This window comes from Melanotaenia boesemani, chromosome 19 (genome assembly GCF_017639745.1).
Source record: "Melanotaenia boesemani isolate fMelBoe1 chromosome 19, fMelBoe1.pri, whole genome shotgun sequence".
In the NCBI taxonomy this organism is placed as follows: Eukaryota; Metazoa; Chordata; class Actinopteri; order Atheriniformes; family Melanotaeniidae; genus Melanotaenia; species Melanotaenia boesemani.
In genome coordinates this window covers 4177857-4199868 of record NC_055700.1, presented here as the reverse complement: position 1 = coordinate 4199868, position 22012 = coordinate 4177857, and the positions used below count along the sequence as shown (strand labels likewise).

Sequence of the window (22012 nt, the reverse complement as noted above, 5' to 3'; positions counted from 1 at the left end):
ACTAGTTTATTTAATACTTCTAAAGCTACAGGTATGGAATTTTCTTTTAATTCTGTGTTTTTGTGCAAAATGATGAACAAATATCAGTCAAGTTGTTCTGTCCTGCATGGCTGCTTCCATGTGATAGAAGCTTTACATCTACAGGAACCCAGGTATGGATCAACAAAATCTGATCACAGAAAGAAATTAGAAGACATTCAACTTAAAGCACATTTCAGCCAACAGTGAATTATTTTAATATGTTTACATGATCAACACGGATCTGAACTGGACTGGACGTAAAGCAGATGACAACAGACAGACACGAGTTCAGCACTTTTATTCTTTCAGAGGAGTTAAATGAGCCGAGTAAAACAACACAGTACATATGTAAATGTAAACTAAATCTTTGAGTCCCGAACACGGTTGGTCTGTGTGGAAATGTAACATGGAAAGACTGATGAGGTCAGAAGTTGGATCAAGTATTAACAAAAGAAGAAGAAATACATTGAGCCCGTAAGTTACATGATCCCCTTGGTTGAAAAGAAAGTAATTGGACTCATTTTAACATCTGAGAAGCCAAACTAGTTTTGTACATCTTTAAGGTAATAATAATTTAGTGGGGGAGCTCGTGGGGTACCAGTTTGTAGTGGGCGCCGCAGGACGGGCAGCGTTGTGCCTCGCCCTCATGAAGCCAGAACCAAACCACAGCGGTGTTGTCTTCCTCACCTGCAGAGGAAACAAAACATGTGGAAGCATTAATAAAGGTCTGAAACATCCATTAATCAGATCTTCTCAAGTCTTGGTGAAAGTAACATTTCAAATAAGGGTCATACTGAGTCTGATCTCATCTGGCAGAAAGATCCAGATCTGAGGACTGAGCTCAACCCCAAAGAGACTTTATCTGAACCACTGAGTGACTTACAGACGCATCCCACAATCCTCTTGTTTGTGATGGAGGGAACCAGGTGGGGATCAGCCTTGGAGCCAGCGTAAGCCTTCGGCTTCATCATGCTGTAGGGATCCTGGTGGAAAGTTATCATGACATGAATGAGAAGCCAGAACTTCTTCAGGTTTTAGATGCAGAAGCTGTTTTAAAACATTATGAAGTCTAATAAATGTCTAAAACTGAGCAAAGCAGCAGAGTGGAAGAAAAGGTAAAAACTTAAATGATTTTCTGAGTTAAGAGAAATTTCCACATCTGTGTCCCTGACTGTTATTTTAGATTTATTTATTCAGTAATCATTCCCACATAATGTGACTGCTCTGCATGTTTTACCTGCTCCAACACACTTCATGTAAACAAGTGACTATAAACAAAAAAAGATCATGTTTATCTCCCACTAAACAAGCTCTTTGTTTCATTGTGGGCAGTGACGAAGTAATTTAGCCATATAATATAAACTCAGAAAAAAATAATACATTAATTAAAACCAGAATAAAACTAGAAATCTGAACTAGCTGTGAGTGACTGCCATGAAAAGCAAATACTGAAATTTTCCAGTTCCAGTGAGGCATCATCATCAGGCCTGAAAGCATTTTATCACGTAGCCCACATCTTGTCTGCAGGAGGAATCAGTGTAATTCTCCACCAGTTCAACCACAGCTAATCACTGTGTTTAGGGACTGCCCATGAGAGCACAGTGACAGGATGTTATACACCTCATGTCTCAGATAAGTGAAGTTCATTTCCCCATTTGTCTGCTGCCAGCTAATAACTGCCTCCAGAGTCATGATTAACCACATCTCCAGTGTCCTGGTAGACTAGACTTTGTCAGCCAGGGAGAGGTGGAGGGTAAAGATGTCAGAGATCCTCATCCATTCACCGATACTACAGGGTCCAATTTTCTGCAGCAGAGTGCAATATTGATCGGCCATGATCATCATTAAATGAGTGGAGCGCGTCTGAAACATGCTACGCTTACGCCTCCTTACGAGTATCAGGAGATTAAAGCTCATTAAAAACAAAGCCCCTGCACTACTTTAATCTGAACACGTTCCCTTTGTGTTATATTGTCTCTGCTGAAAGCTGCATGTAATCATACTGAGCTCCGTGGGAATATCTGAGGCAGCAGGAAGGAGGCATCTTTATATGAAAAAGTTTGGAAGTATACTGAATGATAAAACTTATAAAATGTATGTTTAAATTTAGATTTGAAAATCAAAAATTGTGTTTGATTCCCCATTTTCTGACATTTTACAGAACAAACTATTTAAATTATTAAATAATGCAAGTGACATCAATCATGTTTACCACATTTTCTCATGGCTAAATGGGGTTTATCCAGAATAGTTAAGCAGTGTTACCGTTCCCTCTTTCATGGCCTTCATGACGGCCTTCTCCAGTCCAGTGGCCTGCTCCTCATCAGTGGGAATCCCTGCAAACGCCATGAATATATAGGTTTATCTGCTAGATATGTCATTACATCATTATTATTTAATCAATTAGACATTCAACATTGCTGATAAACTACTTAAAGATGCATAAGAAAAACAACATTTCTATAAGTAGCAATCTTCTTTTCTAAACCATTTGTAAGGATTAACTATTTAGGTTGTCTATCTGCATGCAACAATGTCCATTTTTTCTCTATAAAAAAGGCAGAAAGAAAAATAATAGTAAAATAAAAATTAAATTGTAAATTTTTTAAACTATTCCAATATTTCTTAAGTTCAATTGTGATCAATAAGCTGTTTTGGGCAGTTTAAATTATAAACTCAAATATCTCACCTGCCTACAAGTGTGTACAGTTTATTTATAGCGCCAATGAAAAAAAAATGAAAACAAGACGTATAAAAGACACAAAATGTCACAGGTAAATAAGCTTCGTTACAAAAACTCAACAGATTGGTTCAGTGATCAGTTGGTTGAGAAAGAAAACTTCTGTAGAGACATACATTACTCCTGGTCAGGTAGTTCAGCTAGCATGAACAAAACCGAAACTGTACCTGTACAATTTCCTCATTTACATACAAAAAACACAACAACAAACCAAATAACACAATCATAAACTACGCGTCTTTGTTGAAACCGTCGACTTTTGTGGGTTAATTATTGAAACAAGTCATTTGACCTCCTACAGTCTGCTATCGCTGTTAAGCTAATGCTACGTAGCAAGTTAGCTCTTGGCTTTGACTCAACTGCTTCGGGTTTTATGTTACTTCAGGGTTAGCTAAACTAATTATGCATAGTGTAAACCTATAGAGAAACAGTTTAACCTCTGATAACCAAAATAGTTAAGCAGAAACGCAGTGTCTCATTTCTTTTAATTAAATTTAACCTGACGTGTAGAAGAATCCCAGAAACAGGAAGCACTCCGCGGTCAGTGGGCTCAACCTTGTCTTAGCTCATAGCTCCGATCATATGGTTTTTAAACGTTAAATGTCGGTTTTGTCCTCACCTCCAGCCGCCATGGTGCGGCTCAGAACAGGGGCCCGGGCAGCTCGGCAGCTTGCCGCCGCTCTTAGACCGGTACGGAGCAGTAACCTTGCAGCCATTTCTCCTTCTATGCCGTCTGTCACACTTTCGTCGCTTGGTGATGACGTAAGTGATCTTCTTCATCTACGTTTGTAGGTTATAGACGTTTGTCTTGTTCTTGTAGCGCCCTCTACCGGGTGGACTCCCTGTATTGTCAGCTGCCGCCTATCTCAGCTTTTTTGACACCGTTTAATTTTCTTTGCACTTATTCTGCTGTGTCTGAAATAAATTTTTCATAAAAGACAGTTGAATGATTTTAAAACTTTTTTCAGTTGATATTTACAGACATCACTAAATGTTTCTATTCCTATTTTAGGTGTTATTTTGTTTCATTCTCTATGCAGTACATATATCTTATGTGTGCAGAATGCAGTTTTGCAGTGTCTTGTTGAAAAATGCATGCACATTTTTAGAAGAGCACAGTCTTAAAGACTGCTTATGCTGTTGCCATGAAATTTCAGATAAATTTCTACTATCAGTGAAGTGGAAATGAGTTTTTCCATGATGGATGTGAGGGGTCTTTATCCTTCTTTTTTCCAATTTTTTAGCACAAAATTGGAAAATGTAGTTGTTCATTATACAAATTTCATCTTCTCCAGAACCAGAAAAGAAAGAGTCAAAATGCATAAATAATAGTTCATAAAGTTTATTGGTTTAAACAAAGGAGTTATGTGAACCCTGTGAGACAGCGTACGGTACCTTTGTCAGTGTAAACTTACTGAAGGCTCCAAACACGTCTGATTGGTGTGGAAATGTAACACTGGAGACTGATGAGGTTAGCAGGTAGATCAAGTACCGAGACAGAACAATGCAAAGATCATCAGACCAGGAAATGTCCCGAGCACAAAAGATCCATGATCTTCTTGAAGTCAGGAATGAAAATAATGTGACTCTTCTTCTTCTGCAGGTGGAGGTAATCATAAGAAATAGTCTTAGAGTGAAGACACACAGCGATAATGCCTTTATATACAAAATGTATCTACACCAATGAGAAGGCTACAAGTTAGTGGGCGAGCTCGTGGGGCACAAGTTCGTAGTGAGCACCACAGGATGGGCAACGCTGGGTATCACCCTCATGAAGCCAGAACCAAACCACAGCAGTGTTATCTTCCTCACCTGCAGAGGAGATAGTAAACATCAACATACAGAGCTAAAGAGCTTTAAAATCACTTGATTCATGAATGAAATAATCTGAATCTTTATCTGCAGAGTTGTCATCATCAAAACCCCGAGGAAAACTCAGCTGCTTCACATTCATGATACTGTAACAGGATTTCCTGTTTTTGAGATAATTCCCTGCAGACATGAGACAGCAGCACCCCCGTGTGATCAAAACCAGAGTCAGAGTCCCATTTGAAATTACATCCACGTCTGTCATGAATATTTCATTATATTTCTTATGTTATATACAGTTTATTAAACAAGCCAGTTTAACTAGTTAGTTGCTCCCTTTGACGAGCATATTGATGCGCCTTCAATAATTTAATAACACAATTTAATACCAGACCAAAGGTGTGATCTTTAAAGTGAAATCTCTTCCACAGACTGAGTAAGGTTTAAAAAGCAAGACCAATGCCTCTTTCAGGTGGCCTGAGTGGAGGAAAATGTGCCAAATCAGGAGAAGAGGTTTCAGTAAGGACAACTATTTCCCCTGGAGGGAGTGATCACGAAGACATCCAAGTAATATAACAATTAAACCATATTATTTGCAGGAGATATGACCAAATCAGCAAATCTTGGCTATTTATTATCCTGTTCATAATTTGCAAATAATTTGCGGTTATTAACTTGGCGATTTGAAGATTATTCAATCTTTATTAATTAAATAGAGTTTTACGTCTATAGACATTTCAAAATATTTTATAGAAATATAACATATAATAAAATTAATAAGTGAAGTCTGTCCTAATGAGGAAAATATTCAGAGGGACAGGATGCGTTCCGTTATCTGTCCTTACCGCAGATAATCCGTCCTTTTAGCTAATATTCCAGCCACAATTCGGTTGTAGTGTATCGGTCTCGGTTCCGTCCTCACCTCCTGTCGCCATGCAGCGGGTCTATGCAAAGTACGAAGCATATGAGCAGTAACCTTACAGTCATTTCTTCCCCCGGCTTCTTGATGGTTTTGGCTAGTCGCATGAAAATGACGTCACAAGCAGAAGTCCTCAAAAACGTCAACGGCTTTCGACCCGTATTATATAAATATAAATATAAATATAAATATAAATATAAATATAAAAATTAAAATTAAAATTAAAATTAAAATTAAAATTAAAATTAAAATTAAAATTAAAATTAAAATAAATATAAATATAAATATGAATACAGTAACGCCAAAGGTGCAGGCTATCTACTAATTTTTGTGACTAAATGTTTGGGTGATAAAGAATAAAGACACAGATGACAATTTATATTTTATAAAAATTTCACAGCAACACATAAAGAATGACTGTTTGTTATTGATTGACAAAGTATTAGACATTATAAAAAAATGTCAATGACAAACAAGCTGATAAAGTGTTGTATTGTATGTAAGAGAAATACTGAACTAGAGAAGCTCCACATAATTAGCGGGAAACATGCCGTAGTGTCCATCGGGTCCAAAACCTCTCCACCAGCCTTCATCCAGCATCTCTATGTCAGTTAAAATGTCATCAGGGTTAAACGTAATCTCAGAGTCGTCAGCTGTGTAAGACAGATAATAATCAGAAGTTAAAAAACAAATGTTACCAACATCATAAGAATAAAATCTACAAACTGTTCAGAATAGAATAAAGATAAACAAATTAAATCAGTTCCACATAATAGTAACTAAATACTATTAAAAACTGGGAGCTGTCTTGAATATGCTCCATTTGTGAATAATCTTTTTCACTGTAGAATTACAGAATCAAAATTGTTTGGAAACCGTCTTATAACCTTTCCCAGACTGATAGGCAGCAACAACTGATTCTGAGATCATTGCTAAAGTCTTTCCTCCTTGGTGTTTTGTTAACACACACCTGAATGTTGCAGATCAGCAAACTAACAAAACCTCTGCTTTTATGAAGAAGCTTACTTTGTTAATTTGTATGGAAGCTGCAAAGATGGACTTATCTTTTCACACACTGCTTCTTTATTTTGTCTCAGTTTTTGTCCAGTAAATCATGTCACTGTGTAATATGTCACGCGTTAAGGTTGCATTTACCTTCTTTGTGTGTATATGTATATACATTAAAAACAGAGCTAGTAACAGAATAATACATGTCTCTTTACCAACCAAATAAGTACACCGTGTGTACACATACCAGCCTGGTAGTCATAGATTGCTCTGGCACGGAGGCCATGTCCACTGTCCTTCACGTGATTGTCCTCACCCTGATATTCAGAAACAATCACAATATTTCATTGAATCCGAACTTTATAGGTCTTATTAAGTCCCAGTGAAATTATCAGTATATTATATGGACATCCAGGGTGGAAAAATGAGGGCAAGAGAAAAGGAATTAAGTGAAGATGTAAGATAGATGTAAAAGGTGCAAAAAAACATTGATTGTGGACACAAAAAGAGATGAACAAAGAGGATGAAATGTTGTAGATGCAAAAATGTAAATAATTCCTCTTACAGGTATATTATTTAATCTTGTTGGCTCTACAAGTCAAAAGGAGTTAATAAATAATATTTTATCTGTTGTCATATCTTTGTATTTGCCCACTTTCACCCTGATAAAGGATTACACAAGATCAGCCTGTAAAATTAAACCTTTCAGATATAAAAACTGTATAGTATTTAATAAGATAGAAAGCATGTTTTTGGTCTTTGATGGTGGAGATGGGTGTGTTGAGGTCCTGACTCTTGGACAATGTGGACTCACCTCTGATGGAGGCTCATAAACATTTGCATAGAGATCCTGATCCTCACTGGTCTCTACCGGTTCTGGTGCCATGTAAAGATCCTGAACTGGAGTTTCTGCTGTGGATTATTGACATGACAACTTCAGGATGTAGAAAAGTGAGATTTTCAGCTGTTTCATCACTGCTGGCTTTTCTACCACCAGCACGATGACAGGGACTGTTATAGTGTATGCAGTGTTGTTGTAAGTAAACTTTAATTATACTTCATGTGTGACAGAATTGTTTTCTTGGCAAGTTTTTCTTACTGATCAGCCAAATAAAAACTTTATTGATATTACCTTCATCTGCATCATCATCAAACTCATCTGACCACTCCTCTCCCTCAGGATAATCAGCTTCTGTGTACATGAAAATGAGAAGAGAAGACATGAATTACAAACTACACCACAGGTTTTACATACTCAGTAAAACGTTTCTCGTGTTTTTCTGCAAAACTCACACCATATGTTTGAGCCTGTTGTAAACATGTGTTTGTCTGCTGTAAATTACATATTTTATCCCAACGCTCTGCAGAGACCGATGTATTCACTGCAGCTGGATCTTAATAACTAATGACTAATACCTGAATGATAGCAGCTCAGAGGGTTCAGAGTATGTCTGACCTGGATAATTAAGAGGGGAACCTGTGGTCTCAGGTGGTGTTGGTGAGCCAGCTGCAGCAGGTGATTCAGGCCACACAGGTGAGACAGATGTGACTGGAGAAATGGGGATCAGGGAAGGAGTCGGGAGCTTAACCGGAGCAGGAGATGGTGGCCTCTGAGGTTGCACCGAAGCTTCTTTCTCAAAGGACTTCTGGGACAAAAATGGACTTTGCAGCTTCCCTGAGGGGGAAACATGAACATGAGCCGCTTGCGTTATGGCATGTTGTTTATCTGGTTAGTTGATTTGTTCACCAGGTTTGGATGCAGCAGGAGATGGTGTGTTGTTAGGCTGAAAGCTTTGCTCCTTCTGTTTGAATAGATCTCTGGGGTTAAAAGACCTCTGAGAAATCAATGACTTGGCTTCCTGTGAATGAAATTGAAGGATTACAGGAAGTTGAAACCACATTTCCATAAAGAAAAAGGACAGGTTTAATTAAAAACAGAAGCAGCACACGACAGGATATCCTGACACGTAGTCTCTGGTAAAAGATATTCCCCATTTAATATAAAACATTTTTTCTAATAAGTTCTATTTATTATATAACCTGTTTGTCTTTTATTTCCAGTGCAATATGTGAATATCCTGGTAATCAAACATACTCACATTAGCTTTGATCACAGATGCAGCAGAGTTGATTCCTGTCGTCTTTGTTTGATTTTTTTCCTGGTTCTAAAACAGTAAAATGATAATATCTCTGTTTGCAATAAAATATCCTTCTAAAATAGACATACATGACATTAAATACTGTCTCTTTGGAAGAGAGAAGGACTAAAGTTTAAGATTAAATAGACTAAAGTAGCTTAGAAACAACTGAGCTGAAAACCAGAGACACAATCATCACATTATTAAGCAACAAACCAGGCGGAATAAATAAATCACATATAGATTTTAAGAAAAGGGCCTAATTTCCTGTTTATATTCTCACCAGTCGCTGTTGCTCCCTTTCTCTCTCTTCTTCCTCCTTCTTCTTCTGAAGAATCCTGCAAACACAAAGCACACATGAGTGCTTTGGATTCCTTGTCTGCATATTTGTTTCAGTTTGACTCACCGTTCCTGATCAATCTGCCGAGCTCTTTCCTTCTCTCTCATCTCCCTCTCCTTTGCCTGTTTCGCCTCTGCCTCCTTCCTCTCCTTTTCCAGCTTTTGCCTCTCCTGCTCAGCTCGCTTGCTCTCCTCCTGTCGGCGCACTTCTTCATCCCTCTGAAGAACAGACGTGTCACGTTAACACCAAACAGCCCGTGCAGGTGCTTTGGATGGTTTGGTTTGTACAGCTGATGGAGTTATGAATGTGAGGTGTTTGGAAACCTGAGTCTGGACCCAGAAGTCGTCTTTCTTGGTTTGTTGAATTTCCTCCACTGCGTTGACTTTGCGATACACAGAACCCTGTTGTATGAGCAAAGGAGAAGCTGGACTTAATGAGCCAACACATATTCTGTCCTCTTCTGATCTTCATCTGATGTGTGAAATCACAAGTTATTCAAGATCAAGAGACATTATTTTGTCTTAGGGATGTATTTATCAGATATTTCACTCTCCATGTTTATTTATCATCTCACTTTCTCTCTTCTTACTCATGCCAAGGAAGACGTGTTTGGATTGATAGTTTGTTTTGTATGTGAACATCGTCATTTGTTTTAAACAGAAACTACAAGGCCAAATTCAACAAACCCTAGTAGAAAGGTAGGCCACTGGCAAGACAATAATTCATTAAAGTGTAGCAAATATCAGGATCATATTCATTAAAATAGTAAAATAACCAAAAATTGGATATGCTATTTTACTTATTAAAGCTATGGATTTGTTTCATCCGAAGTGGACCAGGACCACTTACAAGTGGTTAAATCTATATGTTGTCTTGGATCCAACTTTAATTGGAGAATATGCAGTCTTGAATGCTTTTTATCCCCCTCTGATGTTAACATTGTAATTAAATTGGAATTATAAACTTAAAAAGGCCAATTTTATCATCATTAATGTGACTGCAAAGCTGCTAAACTAAAGCAGAACTTAATAAGTTGAGTAACAGAAACCCTCCAACTTACAATTTTAAAACAGCAGTGTGTAACTTTCTGACTTTAAAAACAAGTTTTTCTGACTTGTTTTGAGGCCAAAGTGACTTATTTTATCTACATTCCTGGAGCGATCATTTCCTTGCAGCATCCTGAGCCTGAGAAACTCCACTTCACAAATTTTGCTTCCAGGACGCTGCATTACATTACAGCTGAATTTCACTTTATGTACCACGTCCCACGCTAGCAACTGGATATCAAAGCTCTGGCCATTTTTAACACACACAGTGACTTTATGAAAGAAACTCAAGAAAATATTAATGGAGGAAGAGGGGAGGAACAGAGAAAGAGATAAGACAAGCGTCAGCATCAGACTGCATTCTTCCAAAAGGAAATTCATTTTCATTTTGAAAGTGGTTGTTTTTTTATTAGGCAAGCCTGAAACGTTATTTATTTGTGCTATGTGCCTACTGGTATTTACACATCTTAGCAAATCTCACAGGTGTTACTTTTACTGGGACTCAGTGTTTAAATAAACCTTGTGGTTAAAGAGGTAAACTCATTTCATTATGAGTATGTCATTCTCGAGCAGAGGTCTAAAACATGGGCACAGGGCTCAAAGGGTTAATGTGGTATTTTATAACATTTCTTATTATAACACAAATCAGGAAGTTTTCCTGACCCTAAGCAGATACTTCTTAACCAGGTGGTTTGTTGTCTGTGTTGTGTGTCTCAAGGACACAACGACTGAATTCTTGAATTAAGTTATTTTAAAGTCAGGAGATCTGAAAGCTGTTATTTGATTTTTGTCCCTTGACAATCTGTTTAACTTGATAGTCGGGTTTTTAGTTCGATCCTTGAACTCTTCCAACCTCTGAATCTGACGTTTGTGGTTTCATAAATATGATGAAACAGTCTTTTTACTATTTCTGAAATTGCTTTGAGGATGGATGCTGATGGATGGGGATCAGTAAAGTTTTCCTGAATATTTCATGTTCTGTTGTGTGCCTTTGCTATATGTTTTTGTACAAAGTAAAATCTGTTTTGTATTAACAGTAAACACTGATCGGTGTGTCTTCTTACCACTGGTCCTCTGGGTGTGTCTGTATATTGTTGTGTTTGTTTGTGGAAATTATAGTTGGCTCCTGATGCTTTGGATACTTTATCTAAGATGGTCTCCGGCTCCACGTCGTCCTCTGTGCGGGCATTTATTGTCACATGAGCTCCCTGGGATTACACACATGTCAGAGTTAAACATATCTCCTGCTGTACTGTCACTGGACTCACAGCTAGTATAAAACCATTGAATTGTGCAGCTTTATTTACCAACTTACCTTCAAGAAATTTGCAATTGAGCTCACGTGGTTGGCACATATTCCTTTCCGAGAGTCCTTCACACCTTCACCAGTCTGCATGCACATACACAGACCATAAACACACTTGGAAGGTAGCACACATACAATTATAACCACTAATAAGGACTCAGACCTCTTTACTCTTGTTTAAAATGTTTTCTCCATCAGTTTACACAATTTAGTTGTAAGTGAAGATGATTTGATAAGTTTTTGTCCATCTTTTATAAACAATAAGCAGAAGTTTCTTATTGACTTGAACATGTCTTTCTGGCAGCAGTTACAGCTTCTAGTCTCATCTTGTACAGGCATTCAGTGTGAATGCAGCCAATTCTTTCACATAGTTTCCTGCAGCTTTTCTCAGGATTGGTTATGCTGGACCAAAGCAACTTTCATTTTCAGAGGTGTTCTGTTGGGTTTAAGTTGAGGACAGTAAAAAATAGAGTCTTTGTGGTGAACCCTAGACTCAGGTCTGCATTTTATCTTACATAGTGCGGAGCAACGTAAGGTTCACCTAAGGACACTTACATACACCATGAACTTGAAGTTGGGAATTGAGCCAGGCACCTTCAAATTGAATGACAATCCTTCGTAACACCCATTCATCCTCAGCTTAGTTCTTTCCAGCGTCCCTGTCTCTGCTGCTTACAAGCAGTCTCACATCATGATGCTGCCATCACCGTGTTTCATACAGGTCATGTTAGCTAGTGATGCTAGCTAGCTAGCTGCTGTGTTTGGATTTCTCCAGGAATATCTCATTATTTCACACTTTTTTTGTGCAGAGGAAACATTTCATATAGTGGTTATCTGTGCATTTCTGACAGACCATCATCTCAAAGAAAATTAAAAATATAAAAATAGTAACCTGACTCCTGGACAAATATCTTCAAATTTATTCATTCTGTATCTCAATTGAGAATCTTGTGGTTTCAAACGTCTTCAGTTCCTCAGTTACTGTGAAATCTCTGCTCCTATAATACTTACAGCTGCTGGGATGTTTTGTCTTTGTTATGACCCTATTAAACCTACAAGGGAACCTCTGTTCATTGCTGGATGCATCTCAAGAAAATTAAAGCAAACATGATAAACCTGACATGCAACATGTCATGAGCTGCAGGTTTCAGTTTGGTAGTCTGTTCATGTTAGGTTTTTCCTTGTCTTAGTTTGTAGTTCTTTCCCTTGTGTATTCTGTTTTACTTTCTGCTTCTTGTCATCGGTGTGCCTGGTTTTATCTGCTAATTCATTTCAACTGTTCTTTGTTGGTCTATCTGTGTATATATACCCCTTGGTTTCCTTTTCTTCTTGCCGGTTCATTTTAGTCTTCATGTCGTGTTCCCCGTGTGTTTGTCTTAAGGTCTGTTCATTTAATTAAATCTTTGTTCCTACAGTCTGTCTGCTTCCTGCCTTTGAGTCCTGCATTTGGGTTCACTTCTTCCTCGACCCATGACAGTTTGAAGAAGAATCCCAGCTACCGCCAGCATGAGTGCTGGTTACCGTTCCTGGAATCCTCCAAACATTCATTCATTCCAACAAACCACAGATCTATGATAACACACACTTAGACAAATACAGATCTCAACAGCATATTAAAGCCTAAAAGACAAAATTCCAAATCATTCTTGGCTTTTACACAAAATATAAATCTTTATTCTTCTAAGCAATATAAAAACATATATAAAAAAAAGCACTAATTCACTCATTAAAGCAGAAGACATCTCACCCAGTTTATGAGGACATTTTTAGGCAGGCCAGAGTTGGGGTTCTGGACTTGACAGAAGGCATACATCACCTTCCCACTGTTTAGTTCCTCCACCATCTCCTCTAAACCACCAGCTGCACACACATACAAGCACAAACACAGATGTGTCAGATCATTCATTTTCAGCTGAACCCTTTTAATGTTGAAAATCTTTTACCTCTTGTCTCTTCATTGCACTGAATCCCCAGACCTGCTATTGTTTACTGATGACATCTTTCTTTCAGCCAAATTCATTTCTGTTAAGTGTTTTTGTGCACGGACAAATATAAAGCATGACACAGTGCCACAAAAAGTACTGCCTTTTGCTGACATTTGAAAAAGCCTGGTGAAGCACAAACTTCACACCAAAGCAGATAAAATCCTCCTCTCCTGAAATGAACCACACACTTCCAGAAAAGGAGCTGAAAAGTTTTCTAACATGTAACAAAAACTAGAAAAAAAAACTCTACATCTCAAAGCAAGATTGAAAAGAGCTTTGGTCTGTTGGCATCTACAGAGCAGGAAATTATGAAAAGATTCAGGAAGTTAGACCAAGGACACAAACCCCTGTTGGAGGGTCATGATGACTTTCAAGCCCTCAGGCAGCACTGCAGCCGAAACTGTTATGCCAACGTGGTTTCATGAAGAAGAAAGCCATATATCATATTTGTGTGATGAGCTCTCTTTACACCAGCTCATCTCAGATGGACAGACAGCGGACACGGCTTCTGTGATCAGATGTGTCCATGTTTCTGCTGCTTTTGATAAAAATATCTGGTTCTATGTGTCATAGGAAAGAGCATCCAGGCTGTTATCAGATACAGCTGTAAAAGCTGCATCTGTGAGATGCATCAGTGTTACGGACATGGATGACTTCATATGTCTGAAAGTACTACTGACTAAGAAGTTCTTCCCACGAGGTCAGTGATTATTTAAACATGTCAGCCTTCATTCTGTATAACTTCCAACTGTGTGGCTTTACACAGAGTGTGTGTTTGTGTGTGTGTGTGTTTGACTGGGCTGCCTGTGGTCACCCTTTATCTTGGTTTAAACACATACTCCTCTGACAAACTGCAACAATCAGTATCCTCACTTCCCAAACCAGTATAAAGTCTCATTTAAAGGAAGCTAATGGAATGCAACGTGAAACATGACGATCCAGCTTTTACTGAGTGTGTTGCTGCATCAAACTCAACATTTGTTCATGTGTTTTATAGTCACTCAAAATGTCTTTGGATTTTGTGTCTGTTTGATTCAAACTAAAGTTAGATACTCAAGCTTTGGTTGCGTTTTAGAAAACTTCTCAACAGGGTTTGTTGAATATTTGAATAAAATAAATAAAACATACAAACAAGTTGTATTGCATGTTAGTCATTCATGGAGTCTCTGTAGATTTCCTGAAGCTAAGCTGATGACTGGGCAGAGTTTGATCATCTGTTGTGAAGCTTTAGATAAATAAAGGTTGATATGCAGTGAAAAAAAAACCCTGATTTCCAATCAAATTATCACACCTGTAAGATTTAAAAGTAAAAACTGACACTAGGTCTGTTTGCTCTCAGCTCCTGATGAAGATGATGGAAACTCTTCTCTGAGATTTTCCTCCATGTTGATTACATTTATCAGCTTCACATGCCCCCTGTTCTCCCACATCCCAACGATGTTCTGTTGGATTCTCATATGAGGCTGGAGAGGCCGCCATCATCCTATTCATTTATCTTACATTTGAGCACATTTAGTTTGCCTGTACAACATAGCATATAAAATGATTTCATGTGCGGGTCTTAACTCTATAAAAATCAGTAACTTCTAGAAGAGAGTACCAGAAGTAGGAAGATGTTCATCATCTCAAAGTATGTCGTCAGTTTTACCTCCTTTATCTGCCAGTTTAAGATCATTACTGTTGCCTTCATAGGTAAACAGAGCCCTGAAAACACAAACAGATTTGACAGATTACTAAATTTAAGCTAATAAGACGGTGAAATGTCTTTCCCGCTACATGAAAAACAGCTCACCAGTTTGTATCTGACTTGACATTCACCACTTCTTCATAGGCAGCCATCAGTGCAGCACCATTTTTACTCAGGTTTACAGCCATCTTTGTCCGGGTTTCTTCACTCACAGTCCAAACAGGCTGCCAGGAAATCCAACAGCCTCAGAAAGAAGAGAAAGGGCGAATAAAAGTTGAGTTTTGTAGAAAAACTTCCACAGTTTGAGAGAAGACAGCTTCGTGTTTATTGTGATTTCCAGAGTAGATTTTTGTTCCTCTAACCAGTCAGGTCAGAGGATCCAAACCTGAAGAACCACATTCTTACAGTAGATACTCCCCTTCCTTCCTCTTCCACACCTTCATTAGCCAACAACCAAGAAATGAAATTGATTTTAATTTTAAGTGTCCTTTTAATGTGAAGTCAGCATAAACCAACATGTAAATCAAATTGGTTTAATTAAAGAAGGTGAGTGTGTTTCTGACCGTGTGCGCTGGATGGCAGCAAGGAGGGTGTGACTGTTTGTGACTGTCGTGCACAAAGGCGGAAGAAGCTGCCCAAGAAACAAGTTTGGACACAACATTTCATTTAAGGCAGGGATTTTTAAATCCTGATTCATTTTCTAATTAGGTGTGCAGAAGCAGACAAACGTTTAAAACCTGCAGAACGGTGAACCTTGAGGACCAGAACTGGACATCCCTGACTGTGCAGAACAAAGCTGAAGATGTCAGAAAGACATGAGGAATTATAAGTAAACAGAAATCAAATGCATCTTCCATGTGTTGCTCTCCATGCTCAAACTCATCCCACATCATCTCAGCTGGTGGTTGGTTGTAGAGGCCAGATCATGTGATGCAGCTGCAGAGTCTGCAGGTGAATGATGGTCCCACTGAGTTCAAAGAAGATGGGAATTTGGGATTATTCAAGGCAGGGGTGTCAAACTAAATTTAATTTAAGGCTAAATACAGCACAATTTGATCTCAAGTGAGCCGGATCAGTAAAATAATCATGATCTGTAAATAACAAAACTCAAAAATGTTCCCTTTGTCTTATTCAAAAGAAATAAAGTTATAGGATGAAAATGTTTGCATTTAAAGACCCACCCTTTAAGAAAACAGTCTAAAAGATTCTTAAAAATTAAATGCAGTTTCAACATTTTGCCCCAGTTTACCATTTATTCTTACAAACACAATGGATCAACAAAATCACAAAACATTTTATCACAGGTATCTGGAACTGAACAATAGAACATTTCACATCATGATAAGAGTAACTCATCAAGCCCTGTTTTCTTTTTGTTGTTGTTGTTTGATTGTTTTGTTTGTTTGTTTGTTTTCTTTTGTTTTGTTTTGGTACAAACCCATATACTTCCACATCTATGTAGTAATCTTTACCATCTGAGCTGACTCACCTCATAATACAAACAAAGAGATCTATTAAATAAGAAAGATATAAAAGATTTAACAAGTTATCCCCTTGCCTTGTAAATGTTTTAGATATAAACATAAAAAAAGCAACACCACAAGGACAAATTAGAAATTGTAATTACTTTTATTAAAAATGTCCTAAAAATTTCACCAAATTCATCCTGCGAGCCGGTTCTGACCCCAGGGCCATAGGTTTGACACCCCTGATTTAAGGTGGAGTCTGTTGAAAGTTTGAGTGCATGGAAGCATGTTTGACCACTAGGGGGCGGAATAATACTGGAAATGTAAACCACAGTGGAATAATTTGTTTTTATATGTTGAGCAGTGGTAGACAGATCTAAACCAGTCACCTGTGGCTCTTAGATCTGATTCTAAAAATGCAAAACAGCCATCTAAACATATTCAGTAATTTTCTAAAATAACTTCTCACCAGAGTATTTTTCCTGAAGAAAAACAGGAGGAAGCTTTTTATTTTTTTTATGTGTAAGTTTACGAACATGTCAGATTTGTTATTGCTTTACAGGATGTGTTGAATGTAAGAAAATTGTAAAACTTTGTAGTACCAGTATGTCAGATGTTCAGGTATTCAAACACCAGTAATGAAATGCATTCAGTAGTGGAATATTCACTGAAGATGATGACATTATCAAGAGTGACTCAAATAAAAACAAATAGGTTGTTTTTCTTTGGGGAGTTGCTCAGAGGTGAAAGCAACTGACCTCCAGTTTGACTCCAGTGGACTTTTATGTTTTTGTAATGACAATAAAATCAAATAAATTTTATCTAAAATTCTGCACCAGATACATCCAGTTGAAAAGATATCACGGAAAGTCGGACTTAAAGTGTAGAACTGCAGGTTCTGGGAATTGGGAGAAGAAAGTTATCCAAGTATCAAATAATGTCAGTGCTTGTTCATCTTGACAATACAACTAAAAAAAAATTAAAAATGGGAAAACAGTCCATCAGGGATGTCAAAACTGAAAGATGTACTGAGATAAATCAAATGTGATTAATTACTGAGTTGATCTCATTGCTGGAAAAAATCCATTTTCATGAGATGACATGAAAGAACTTAAAAAATATCACAAATTTAAATAATTTAATCTGAGACTTTTACAGTATGGCATGAAAGCAATTAAAACTCATTTCTCAAATTCATATATTTGTGTTTATTCAATAAATTAATTAATAAAAATAAAAATCTGTCCATCAGTCAGATGCTGCAGAGATGTGATAGCATCTTCATCGTCTTGCTAGGATAAGCAAAAAGACACCCAAAAGCTCAGAGGTTGCCCGGGTAACTGCAGAAATTTTCTTTTTGGAACTTATTTCAGACCTTCATCTTTGTCTTCATCTTAAATGTTCAAATCATATTATTAGCAAAGCAAAACAGTGAAAGTTAATTACAGAAATGTACAGGGGATCTTGATGACTTTATGAAGATGGGATCCTCCCCCTCCCTCTCTGCTGTGCTTCAGCTCTACCTCCAAAGTCCCTTCCCTGCAGAGGATTAGGAACTCCACCCATATTGGTAGTTTCCTCAGGCACAATGGTGTAAATTGCATTAGAAGGAACCAGAGTTCCCAGATACTTTATATGAATTGTAAAAAAAAAAAAATCCACAAGTACATTAAAGTGTTTCATGTGGATTAAGGTTCCAGCAGTGGTCACATGTTTTATAAAAAAAATAAAGCAGGAACTTCCCTGTGTTTTTTCTTTCTGATTCACATTTCTCCTGCCTGCAGATATGTGCAGGGTCACAGGTTGCATAATGGAGGGCTGTTGCTCATTAAGTGAGCTGAGTGTAGCCTGAAGCCGCCTGATAAACTCACACATGCTGCAAATGAAGCAATTCAAGGCAGTAAGAAGACCTCCATCAGGATGTCTCCTCCCCTCATTTTATAGTCTCCTTAAAATCAAATTTGGTGTTGAAATACTTGAATATGTTCCTTGTTACACTTATTCTTCAGTTTTTGGCCCAACAACAATCCAAAACAGCTTTTTTCTTCCAAAGTTTATGAAAGTTTTTCTTTTTTCTGTGCTTGTCCTAATGTTTCTTTTTGTGGCTTTGTTATCTTTCCCAGTGAAAGAGCCTTTTTGAATGTTAAATTTAAGTGGGGATTATGCAGAGTGGTGGACGGTAGCTGATCAGGCCACTGGAACTGACTAGTAGTAGTGGTTTTGGGCGCAGTGTCCCTACCTGATTGTCAATTTAATCAAGCAAACCGTTTCCAGATTAAAAAGCTTCATGGTTTGTGTTTCAGAAATGTGACTTGTTAAACGTAATAAGTTCACTTTAAGGAGAAACTAAAACTTTCTTTTCCTACAGAATCATTTCTTTAACTTTTTAAAAAAAATTTATATATAATAAATGAATATGAAAAGAGGTGATAATACCTCGCCAGATGTCACAGCAAAATGTGAAGTATCCTGAAAAACTTGTGGTTATGAACACAAATTCTGTCCTTTTCTGTGACACTCAGCTCCACCGACACGGTTTGTGTGCCAGTAATCCAGGAAAAGGCAAACCTTGATATTTTCATAACCTTAACCAAGTACTTTGTAACACTTATGTTTTTTAAAATGTACCGATGTGTGTGATGTGCAAAATAGTAATAAAAACAGAAATAGAAATTTGTGAATGTAAGTAAGTAAACTTACTATTTAAACATCAGAAAGAGATGAACTCAGTACTTTGACTGTTTCTACGAGGAAAAGATTATGATGGAAAGAGGAAAGTTGTTGCATAGCCAGTGGATGATTGATGGGTGTTTTCTTGTATTTTTGAGGAAAATGTTGTTTTCACATTCTGCAGTCCTGGGTCACGCCTTCTGTAAAATCCCAGTCTGACTCGTTAAACCACCTGAGGCTGAAGAGGAGCAGAGGTGTGAGGAAAACTGTCTGACAACCTGAACAGATAAGGAAGAACAGCGTGGAGGGGGGTTAGTTAAAGTGGGGGTTGGTGTAGTAGGAGCAAAAGAAGGCGAATGGATGGTTGGGGGGAGGAAACTTATAGCCCCAGGGGACAATTTGCTCTTGAGCTCAAGTCTATCAATCGTTTGCCTGCCACCCACACACTCTGTAGGTGTGTGTTTTTGTGGGTGTGTGTGAGTGTGTAATTACATTAATGTAATAAAACTGGCTTAACACCTCTGATGTGTAGAGTTTCCTTAAGTCAGCTGATTTGATTATTCATCTAGTTTCAGATAAAAAAAAAATGAAAATTTAAACCTCTTTTCCAGAAAAGTTGGAAAATTATAATAAAAGCACAAAAGATTAAAATCATTGTGTAATTTGTTTTAAATCCTTTATTAAAAAACACAAGATCAAAGACATGATTTTGAAAACTGAAACAAATGTGAAATTTGATGCAGCAACACAGAAAAAGTTGGTCATGTTTCCCGTTGCGTTCCATCAGCTTCCTTTTAATGAGACTTTTAATGTATGAAGCCACGCTGTTTAAAGTCATGCAGAATGAGCGCTGACATTGTCCTGCTCAAATAACCATGGACCTCCCCTGATGATAGCATATGTCTCCCTCCAAACTTCCAGCATCCACTGCATCAGTGGCACCTCCACACATACATCCATGCTATGAGCACTGATACTCCCCTTCACTATCTCATACCCTGCATTTTGCAGCTTCTTTTGATAACTGCCTGGAGGGTTTTTCCCATCATTAGCATCAAGAAGCAGACATAAGTTTTTCCCAAAAAATGTGGACTCTTCTGACCACAGAACATGTGTCTGCTGTCACGCTGTCCAGCAGAGATGAACTTGTGCTGTTTCTGCAGAGTGTAGACAAATGGCTTCTGTCTTGTGAAAAACAGTTTCAGGTTGCATTTGTGGACAAATGTACTGTGAAAATGGTTTCCCAAGCTAAAACTAAGCTTTGATAAACCATGGTGATGTGATGTTTTCTCCTGCAGTGCTGCCCAAAGACCTAAAGGCCCATTTATGCACCCTTACGTACGTTAATAGCGATGCCCGTTTCAAACGTTGTCATACATCGCCGTCCTCATACTTCCATGTGTCTTTTGTGTTGCCATGGTTTGGAGTTCACTACCACAGGCCAACATCAGTTTCAGACACCATTTGGCAGTAAGGTAATAGTAATATAGGTAATGCTTCACTATAAAGTTTTTTCCAACCGCCCAACACACCTTTCTTTCTATAAAAGCTTGGACAATTTCTACTTGTTGTCCTCGTCTTTATTCTTCTGCTTTTTAGTTCCTTTCCTGTTCCTCTCTGGTTTGTTTCTTTCGCTGGTTGCATGTCAGCTATTCTACTCAGCACTGCCCCCGCGATTTACAGTGGTATTACTCTGTCTTCTGGGATAGCTAAGCTCCTTAAAAACGGACCAAATTACGTGTGTCAGTGATGCAGAAGACGGACAAAACTTTCCATCCATCTGTGTATTTATGTCGAGCATAAATGGGCTCAAAGAGTTACAACCATCTAACAGTGGATACTCTGGTGTGTAGATGCTGAAAATACAAAGTAATTTACATTTTTTTCTTTGAAATATATATATATATTAACTTACTGATGATTCTCTGGTGGAATTTGGTACAAAGTGGTGAGCCATGGCTCATCCTTGCTTGGGAAGACTAAGACTCTGGTAGATGCTACTTTTATACCCAATCGTGACACCCTCGCACACCACACCCCCAGTTTATCTGGTCATTGGAGAATCTTGCAGAACTCTGTATATTTTTATTCATTTTCTGCCTTTCTTTGCCTCTTTAACAACTTGATTTAAGCATGATGCTCGAGCCAGTTTTAGTTTGTTCTTTTTTCTCTTCTTTTCAGTTTTAAGAATTATTAAAGAATTATAGAAATTAAGTGACTGAAATTCTTTAATTGTTTAAGAAATTAGACTAATAAATTACAGCATCACAGGCACATTCTCACAGGTCAAGTCAAATGGATTCAATTAAATCATAGAAAATTTGGGAAGCAAACTCAGTTTTAAAAAGAATGGCTTCTGCCATAGAAGATAGTTTTACAACTAGCCTAAAAATTTATAAAAATATTTATTGCTTAAAATATGAGTAATCTATGGAAACCACCACACTTTTTTGAACTTAAGAGAAAAAGCTAAACTTGTTTAAATTTAAGCCTAATGTTTAATTTATCTAAATCTAAAACTCCTGGGCTGAAAACCAGTACCACGACTTCCATGACTGGCCTCCTGCCTGATGGTGCAAACTCATGCTTTTAGCTTGAATTTTGGTCTGAGACAAAGCTGCTTAATGCCCATCCAGTTCACCAGCAAAAATCCTTTTTTTTCTAAAGGTTTCATTTTCAAAACATCTGCAGCTGCAAACAAAGGCGCTGAGAATGAACCAGAACAGTAAGGTTGCAGCTTGACAACTAAACAACAAACTGAAACTCTCAGCTGGTGCATTTAAAAGTTTATTTGCCATAACCGAGGTCTTTCCATGACCCTGACCAGTTTACAGTCATCATGGGACAAAACCCAACCTTTTGCAGAACCATCTGATA

General features: G+C 37.8%; 2 protein-coding genes across 3 annotated transcripts; both read right to left on the bottom strand.

Moving 5' to 3' along the window:
- Window positions 1–303: 303 nt before the first annotated feature.
- On the bottom strand, window positions 304–3537 carry LOC121630504 (cytochrome c oxidase subunit 5B, mitochondrial). The gene is made up of 4 exons (XM_041970823.1): window positions 3381–3537; window positions 2287–2357; window positions 905–1004; window positions 304–708 (listed from the first exon to the last, which is right to left on the bottom strand). Exons 1-4 carry the CDS (start codon window positions 3475–3477, stop codon window positions 596–598), a joined length of 381 nt encoding a protein of 126 aa, XP_041826757.1. The 5' UTR covers window positions 3478–3537; the 3' UTR covers window positions 304–595.
- A 2327-nt stretch (window positions 3538–5864) lies between these two features.
- Window positions 5865–15363, bottom strand: LOC121629568 (drebrin-like protein A). 2 transcript variants are annotated; one of them, XM_041969208.1, is made up of 15 exons: window positions 15105–15363; window positions 14961–15016; window positions 13075–13187; window positions 11337–11411; window positions 11086–11229; window positions 9299–9376; window positions 9042–9193; window positions 8919–8973; window positions 8597–8662; window positions 8245–8356; window positions 7954–8172; window positions 7630–7689; window positions 7312–7406; window positions 6745–6814; window positions 5865–6142 (listed from the first exon to the last, which is right to left on the bottom strand). In XM_041969208.1, the coding sequence occupies exons 1-15, from the start codon at window positions 15185–15187 to the stop codon at window positions 6006–6008; spliced, it is 1515 nt and encodes a 504-aa protein (XP_041825142.1). In that variant the 5' UTR covers window positions 15188–15363; the 3' UTR covers window positions 5865–6005. The 2 variants fall into 2 exon arrangements, with proteins under 2 accessions (XP_041825142.1, XP_041825141.1); XM_041969207.1 differs by having other exon boundaries at window positions 7312–7409; window positions 15105–15362.
- Between the last annotated feature and the right edge of the window lie 6649 nt (window positions 15364–22012).